This window comes from Trachypithecus francoisi, unplaced genomic scaffold, assembly GCF_009764315.1.
Source record: "Trachypithecus francoisi isolate TF-2019V2 unplaced genomic scaffold, Tfra_2.0 Lachesis_group13, whole genome shotgun sequence".
Classification (NCBI taxonomy): domain Eukaryota; kingdom Metazoa; phylum Chordata; class Mammalia; order Primates; family Cercopithecidae; genus Trachypithecus; species Trachypithecus francoisi.
This window is the reverse complement of record NW_022681458.1, coordinates 33,036,226-33,045,083: the sequence shown is the minus strand read 5'-3', so window position 1 is coordinate 33,045,083 and position 8,858 is coordinate 33,036,226. Positions and strand designations below refer to the sequence as shown.

Here is an 8,858-nt window from a genome sequence, read left to right as displayed (position 1 = left end):
GGCTTATTTCACTTAACATGATGACCTCCAGTTCCATCCATGTTGTTGGGAAGGACAGGATCTCATTCTTTTTTATGGCTGAATAGTATTCCATTGTGTATATGTACCAGGAAAGGGTATGCTTCAAAGCCAGAGTCTGGTGACCACATAGGGCTTTGGGATCTGGGTTTATTTGCAGTGCTTTCCTTTCATGTGGTACATAAAGCCCCAAAGGTATGAGAACATGAACTATATTTGTGAGCTATATCAACAGTTCTGAATTCCCATCTTCTAAATCAGAGTCAGCTGGGAGTATGAGGGTTCAGACTGTCAACCTAAACAAGAGAGGGACTCTCTAAAAGTAAACAATATTTCTTTGGGAGTGGAGCTTTGCAATGGGAATATGCATGCCATAGTAAACTATGTGCATATTCAGGGAGGTTAAAGGAAGACAAAGGTTTTCAAAGGAAAAAATGAGGATTACATAATTGTTTTCAAATAATTATCCTTGACTACAAAGATCATTAACAAGGGTGACACCAGTCTAAGGTTGAACAGGCAGTTGCTGGGCAGATGTCCTTGCAGAACTATTTTTAATATAAAGTTGCAATGTTCTGTGTGCAAGGTTGTGGTTTTTGCAGTCTTTTTGTGATCGTTTTTTGTTATCAAGCATATAAGCACGAGAACCTTCTCTTTATAACCTTCCCTGTCCCTATTTGTCAGGGTTTTGTTTTCTTATAATTGGTCACTCTATTTTGATTCTGACAACTTTCTTTTTCTTTTTTTTTTTGAGACGGAGTTTCACTCTTGTCACCCAGCTTGGAGTGCAATAGTGCGATCTCAGCTCACTGCAACCTCTGTCTCCCAGGTTCAAGTAATTCTCCTGCCTCAGCCTCCGAGTAGCTAGGACTGCAGGCATGTGCCGCCAGGCCCAGCTAATTTTTTTTGTATTTTCAGTAGAGACAGGGTTTCACCATGTTGGCCAGGCTGGTCTTAAACTCCTGACCTCCCGTGATTCACCCGCCTCAGCCTCCCAAAGTGCTGAGACTACAGGCATGAGCCACTGCGTCCGGCTGATTCTGACAACTTTCACAAGGCAGAAAGACAAACATCACTTAAGGGAAATATCTGAAGCAACCTGAAGGTGCAGAGCTTGGGTGTTATTTATTTATTTATTTTTCTTTGCGTGTGGTTTCTTCCTTCTATTTTTTTTTTTTTTTTTTTTGTATAGATGAGGTTTCGCCATGTTGTCTGGGTTGATCTGGAATTCCTGGGCTCAAGTAATCTGACTGTCTTGTCCTCCCAAAGTGCTGGGATTACAGGTGTGAGACACTGTGCCCAGCAGGTGTTATTTTAGATCAAGGTTGTGGCTTTCAAATGCAGAAATGGGCAGAAGAGGAATAACACTGTACACTGTCCATTATCTCTGAATACAATCATTATCTCTGAATACAAACAGTTGGTCGAGAGAAACCAGAGACTGAGCTTGAAAATGAAGTGGAGGAAATATTTGAACATGGATGTGGGGTCTGCTTTATTCATGAACTCAGTGTTTCATAAATTACATGTGGGCCTGTCAGACATTGAGAGATGGAGGATGAAGACTTTTATTTTTTGTTTATTTGCTTTTTTGAGACGGAGTCTCATTCTGTCACCTAGGCTGGAGTGCAGTGGCATGATCTTGGTTTACTGCAGCCTCACTTCCCAGGTTCAATCAATTTTCCTGCCTCAGCCTCCAAAGTAGCTGAGAGTACAGGCACGAGTCATCACGTCCAGCTAATTTTTTGTTTTTTTAGTAGAGACGGGGTTTTGCCATGTTAGGCTGGTCTCGAACTCCTGACCTCAGGTGATCCTCCCGCCTTGGCCTCCCAAAGTACCAGGATTACAGGTGTGAGCCACTGCGCCCAGCCAACATAAAGCTCTTTTAAAAAGCACGGTGTAGATGCTGGATGGTCCATTCAAAAAGGCCACACCCTTTGGGGCGAACACAAGACTAATTGGCATGCCTCTCTTCACTATCTCTTAGGAATGCTTAGGATGTGTCACAAAGATCTCAAACAATTTATATTTGCTTAATAACCACTGGCTAAATTATAAGCTTAACCTGCATATACTGCATAGCTGAGTATATTTTAAAGGTGCAAAATAACCTCTATTTGTGATTTTGGAAAAGGCTTTTAAATCATATTTGTCTTCCTTCTGGCCAGCACAAGGTGGAGCTCTTATCCAGACTAAATAAAACCATTTTCTAAATGGAAGAGATGGAAGCTACTTTAAACAGTTGACACTTAGGAATTTTTATTCATTTAGTCTCTGTGTGGCACAAAAGGCTTCCACCTCTTTGCTTAAAAAAAGAAAAAGAAATCATAGAGTCACAAATCAAATATAAAGGAAGATGTGAGAAGAAGAGTACAAAGAAAAAGGAGATTCATGAATCATGAATGGAAACACTTGTTAATAATAAATTCCACTGATGGTGAATTTAAGCACAGCGAGTTGAGTAGACCTCATAGTCTCACGATCTTGTTCCTAAGCAAAGTAAATGTCTCCCTGGTGTTTAGGTGGTTCAGTGGCCTAATCAACAGAAAGTTCAGCTTGGAATGGATCATAGCCCCCTTGTCACCATCACTTGGTCTCTGTGGCTGTCTCTGCTTGGGCCGACTGTCCAGGCCACATTCACTGCCTGACTCTGTCACCAGGCCAGGTCCTGGCCCAGGAAAGAATATTTGCAATCCATAGTTGCTCTGCCTGTGGATGGTGGTTAGTTTGATTTGGAAAGAAGCAGGAAGTGTCATCTTGGTCCTGGATCCAAATCTTGTTTTCCAATAAAGCTTTACCTAAATCAGTAAAATGTAAATCAAAGGAGAGAAATTATTTGAAAATTGTGTAATTATTTCAGAATTAATGTCTCGGCCGGGCACGATGGCTCATGCCTGTAATCCCAGCACTTTGGGAGGTCAAGACGGGCAGAACACAAGGTCAGGAGTTCGAGACCAGCAGCCTGGCCAACATAGTGAAACCTCGTCTCTACCAAAAATACAAAAAATTAGCCAGGCGTGGTGGCAGGTGCCTGTAGTCCCAGCTACTTGGCAGGCTGAGGCAGGAGAATCGCTTGAACCTGGGAGACAGAGGTTGCGGTGAGCGGAGATTGTGCCATTGCACTCCAGCCTGGGCGACAAGAGTGAAACTCTGTCTCAAAACAGCAACAACAACAAAAAAACAAATTAAAAAAAAAAAATTAATGTCTCAGTGGGGTTCAGGCATCAGCATTTTTAGAAAGCTCCATGGGTGGCTGAATGTGGTGGTTCATGCCTATAATCCCGGCACTTTGGGAGGCCAAGGCAGGGGGATCCCTTGAGGCCAAAAGTTCAAGAACAGCCTGAGCAACATAGGGAGATGCCCACCTCTACAAAAAAAAAATTTAAGTCGGATGTGGTGATGCAACCTGTAGGCCCAGCTACTCGGGGGAGCTGAAGCAGGAGGATCACTTGAGCCCAGGAGTTTGAGGCTGCAGTGAGCCGTGATTGCACCACTGCACTCCAGCCTGGGCAACAGGGTAAAAAACCTGTCTCTAAAAAAAATAATAAAATAAAATAAATAAAATAAAACGCAGATTCTGAAGCAGCAGGTCTGGAGTGAGGCCTGAGATTCTGCATTTCTGACAAGCTCCCAGGGCATGCCTTGTGCTGCTGGTTTTCAGACCACACTTGGAGAGAAAAGGCTTTTACTCAGTGGGCCCCAAATGTTCCACATCATAACCCTTCCCAGGGAGCTGGTTAAGCCTCACAGATGCACAGGGCGCTCTGTGGAGGTTGCTGATTCAGGAGGTCTGGGAGTCTGGTTAAAAGTAACTTGCCCCACAACAATCACTAGTAAGTGGAGATGGGTCCCGGCATTCTGGCCCCAGAGCTGTGCTCTTAGCTGCTGCCTCACAGCCCCTTTCCATTGATACATGCAAGAAAATCCACATGATTCCCAGCATGATTTTTGCTGAGCCCTTCCAAGGAGGCTGAAAGGAACAGAGGACACATTACTGCATGGAACACACCGGAAATATTTTATTAGTTTCCAGATGGAGCAAAGGATAGAGTAAAAACATTTCAGTAGAGCTCCACAGCTCTCCTCAGGGAGCCCACTCTGGCATCTGCGGCCCCCCAGTCCTGGCACCGCCTGTAGTCCCCGGGCCTCAGCAGGTACTGCCGCCCCCGGTAGTTGGGCAGCTCGTAAAGGACCCAGGAGCCCTCCAGCACGTTGAAGGAGTGGATCTCACTGAGGTGGAAGCGGTCTTGAAGGGAGGGGCAGTCCTCAGTGATCTCCACCATCTGGCCCCTACAATCCTCTCGCTCATGGATCCTGATCCTGTGGGAACTGGCCTGGGGGTTCAGCAAACAGCAGAAGAGGGAACGTCAGAAAAACCTGACTTCCTGGGAGGATGATTTAAAAAAATTTTTTTTCTCGGCCGGGCACGCTGGCTCCCGCGGTGGGCAGATCATGTCAGGAAAGCAAGACCATCCTGGCTAACACGGTGAAACCCCGTCTCCACTAAAAATACAAAAACAAAATTAGCCAGGCGTGATGGCGGGCACCTGTAGTCCCAGCTACTGGGGAGGCTGAGGCGGGAGAATGGTGTGAACCCGGGAGGTGGAGCTTGCAGTGAGCTGAGATCGTGCCACTGCACTCCAGCCTGGGCGACAGAATGAGACTCGTCTCAAAAAAAAAAAAAATCCTGTATCAAAAGTGACTCAGCTAAAAGAAAGACACTGCTAACACCAGGGCTGCTGTGTATAGTTGGGTAGGTTGTGCACTGTGAAACTCAAGAGGGCACCATTCCCCGTTCATTTGGTATGAATGGTGCTCCCTAGAGTTTTCTGGTACAATCTACATGAATGGACACGCTGGTCCTGCTCAGGACCACTTTTAAACATTTTATGTATTTGTTTTGGTCTCTCCTTCATAAATTTGTGATGGTTTGGGGCTCTTGTTGGATGACACATAAAATAATAAGATTTGTTTTTTGTTTCTCTTTTTTTGAGACGGAGTCTCACTCTGTCGCCCAGGCTGGAGAGCAGTGGCGCCAACTCGGCTCACTGCAAGCTCCGCCTCCTGGGTTCACGCCATTCTCCTGACTCAGCCTCCCGAGTAGCTGAGACTACAGGCGCCCGCCACCTTGCCCGCTAATTTTTTGTGGTTTTAGTAGAGACGGGGTTTCACCGTGTTAGCCAGGATGTTCTCAATCTCCTGACCTCGTGATCCGCCCACCTCGGCCTCCCAAAGTGCTGGGATTACAGGCATTATAGAATGAGACCATCACTTCTCCTGTTGTCCTTCCCAGCTTTTCCCCATCTCCCCTTTTCCCTAGTTTATAAGACAGGAGAAGGGGGAGAAAGCAAAAAGTTGGAAAGAAACAAAAGTAAGATAAATAGCCAGACAACCTTGGCACCACCACCTGGCCCTAGGAGTTAAACAAAGTAATAATAATATCAACCCCTGGCCTAAACTACTTGTGTTATCTGTAAATTCCAGACACTGGGTGAAAAAAGCATTGTAAAACTTTTTGTTCTGTTAGCTGATGCATGTAGTCCCCAGTCACGTTTCCCACTCTTGCTCGATTTCTCACGACCCTTTCACGTGGACCCCTTAAAGTTGTAAGCCTTTAAAAAGGCCAAGTATTTCTTTCTCGGGGAGCTCGGTTCTTAAGACGCCAGTCTGCCGACGCTCCCGGCCGAGTAAAAATCCTCTTCCTTCTTTAATCCGGTGTCTGAGGAGTTTTGTCTGCGGCTTGTCCTGCTACAGCATGAGCCACGGCTCCCGGCAAATAATAAGATTTTGAAACAAAAAGGCAAATGTATTCCTGGCAAAAGATATTATTTTGAATCTCAATAGCATTAGGGGAAGCTAGAGGGAGAGAAGGTTGAATTGCTTTTACCCAAACGAGGCTCAGATTGGTGGCAATACAAGAAGAAAGTCCAGCCCAAGCAATCCTTCATCCATGCCTTTCTGTTTTAAGCCCTGCTACTCAAACATGCTGAAAAGCAAGAGCCCTCACAAAGGGAACTAGGTTTCAGTTCTTACCTCCAACATGTGCTCTTACAAATCAGTTTTAGGTAATACCCAAAAATGGAAGTTCAAGATCATGAAGGAGCAGCTAGGCATGGTGGTTCATGCCTGTAATCCCATCACTTTGGAAGGCCAAGGTGGGAGGATTGCTTGAGCCCAGGAGTTCAAGACCAGCATGGACAACACAATGAGACACTATGTCTACCAAAAAAAAAAAAAAAAAAGAGGTGGGAAAATCACTTGAGCTCAGGAGTTTGAGGTTGCAGTGAACTATGATCACACTACTCAAGCCAGTCTGGGTGACAGAGAGAAACCTTGTCTAAAAGGAAGATCTTTTTCTTTTTTTTTTTTTTTGAGACGAAGTCACACTGTGTCACCCAGGCTGGAGTGCAATGGCACAATCTTGGCTCACTGCAACCTCTACCTCCCAGGTTCAAGCAATTCTCCTGCCTCAGCCTCCCAAGTAGCTGGGACTACAGGCACTCACCACCACACCCGGCTAATTTTTTATTTTTAGTAGAGACGAGGTTTCACCATGTTAGCCAGGCTGGTCTTGAACTCCTGACCTCAGGTGATCTGCCCGCCTGAGCCTTCCAAAGTGCTGGGATTACAGGTGTGAGCCACCGCGCCTGACCATGTCTCTTGTTTTGAGCACTTGTTCTTCCTTCATTTGTTTGTTCCTTCCCATTGCCTCAATGCTTTTCTTCCTCCACATTAAAATATTCTTTAGGGGCAGAGCACAATGGCTCATGCCTGTAATCCTAGCACTTTGGGAGGACGAGGGGGGTGGATCACCTGAGGTCAGGAGTTTAAGACCAGCTTGACCATTATGGTGAAACCTCGTCTCTACTAAAGATACAAAAATTAGCCAGGTGTGGTGGAGTGTGCCTGTAATCCCAGCTACTCTGGAGGCCAAGACAGGAGAATTGCCTGAACTCGGGAGGCAGAGGTGGCAGTGAGCCGAGATCATGCCACTGTACTCCAACCTGGGCAACAGAGCGAAACTCCATCTCAAAAAAAAAAAAGAAAAAAAAATCTTTTTTGTTTGGAGCTCGGATTCTGGATCCCCATCTGAGCCTTCTAATGACATTTCTTCTGTCTCTGTTAAGAGCTGATCAGGAATGTCATTTCGCTCTCAAATCTGGCTTTGAGACTTTCTCTCTCTCTCTCTCTATATATATACTTTTTTTTTCTTTAGGGAGGATTCTCATAAGCAATTCTTTTTGAGGTTTAAGTGACTGCTAGTAAAGTGGATCTTACAGTCTGTAATTAGAAGAGTTGGAACTTGACATTAGAAATCTAAGTTTTTGGGCTCCTAATGCCAGACTGGGTCCCTATCAAGCAATTAAACCCTGTGAGGGGATTTCAGACTTCACAAAAATGGTTCATTTTCCCAGGACTGTCACAGTCAACTTTAGGGAATCCCTAACTGTGAAATTCCAGCCTGCTGGGGCTTCATTTGGATAACAGGGGGCCCTGCAGGAGCTATTGGAATCTCATTGTTGGTTACTGGTTTGCCCATTCAGAAGGCAGGACTTGACAGGCCCCTGATGTTTATAATAATAGTTAATACTTGGGGGTGGGTATTGACCTGTGCCAGGTGCCCTCCTTTTACCCTCTTTGGAACCCTAGAAAGGAACTACTCTTATCAGCCCTGTTTACAGACGCAGTAAGAAATAGCCACCTAGCCTATGGGCACCTAAGAGCAAGGAATTAATCTGTTGCTCTTCTATCACCTGTGACATAGACGCTCTGAGCGAATGCCACGCACAACTTATTCCCAGTAGAGGTGAGTTTGACTTTAGCAAAATAAAATACGACGTCCAGTTAAAAGCACTGCATCACATATTTCTTCAATGGGAGGAAACCTTAGGGATGTTAATAAAGGAAAAGAGAATATAGTTAGAGCTAGGAAAAAGAAGGCTGCCATCCCATCCCATCGCCTGTCCTGTGAATCATCCATGTGGATAACTGATGAGACTCGAGGGCACGGAAGGGACCCGGTGGGACTGCACTCACGTGAGGGATGAGGCGGCAGGAGCGGACCGAGTCGCTGAGGCCCATCCACTGCTGGCGATCGGCATAGTCGCCGCGGCGCAGGAAGTATTGGAGGCCCGAGTAGTTGGGCAGCTCATAGAGCATCCAGCAGCCGCTGTCCACGCGCACCGAGTTGCAGCGGCTCAAGTAGGGCTGCAGGTTGGGGTGGTCGCTGCTGCATTCATAGTGGCGGCCCTGGAAGCCCCGGTCCTCGTAGAGGGTGATCTGCAAGGCAAGGCGAGGCAAGGCGAGGGCTCACAGGCCTGCCCCTGCCCCAGTCTCCGGCCCCCGCCATGCAGGAAGCTCCCGGGGCCCGGGGCGCGGGCTGAGCTCACCTTCCCCATGGCTGGCTGGACGCACTGCGGGGCTGAGCGGGTGGGGCGGCGGGGCGGCGGGGCTATATATAGCAGGAGGGCTGCTGCGTTGGCAAGAACTGCACAAAAGGGGCCCGCGGAGGGGAGCAAGGGCATTTTTTTCTCTCTCTCTGTTCTATATAATGACTGTGGGGGTGGGGGTGGGAGGTTTATTGTATGTTTTCTCTTAGATTCTCTAAAGCTTTCGAATTGATGATCTGGTTAAAACTGTCAGTGCCTTTTGGGCCTCTACATAAAGCCTATTTGGGAAAATGGAATTGAGCAAGTGCTTAAGAGTTAATAATTATAATTAAATGTTTTATTTAACTTTTAAAACTTCAGTTTGAGCAACAACGTTGAATAGTGACCAAGTCTAAGGTCGAAATGGACTACAGCATGAGGCGTTTAGATTACAGAGTTTTCTTGGTGCGA

General features: G+C 46.3%; 1 protein-coding gene across 1 annotated transcript; it reads right to left on the bottom strand.

The window, feature by feature from the left end:
- Positions 1–4,013: 4,013 nt before the first annotated feature.
- LOC117094594 (gamma-crystallin D-like) lies at positions 4,014–8,440 on the bottom strand. The gene is made up of 3 exons (XM_033230494.1): positions 8,409–8,440; positions 8,056–8,298; positions 4,014–4,352 (listed from the first exon to the last, which is right to left on the bottom strand). The coding sequence occupies exons 1-3, from the start codon at positions 8,415–8,417 to the stop codon at positions 4,080–4,082; spliced, it is 525 nt and encodes a 174-aa protein (XP_033086385.1). The 5' UTR covers positions 8,418–8,440; the 3' UTR covers positions 4,014–4,079.
- Between the last annotated feature and the right edge of the window lie 418 nt (positions 8,441–8,858).

Coding starts and splice junctions, on each gene's coding strand:
- LOC117094594 (XM_033230494.1), bottom strand. Junction 4,353..8,055: donor CCTGCCGCCTCATCCCTCAC/GTGAGTGCAGTC, acceptor CTGAACCCCCAG/GCCAGTTCCCACAGGATCAG.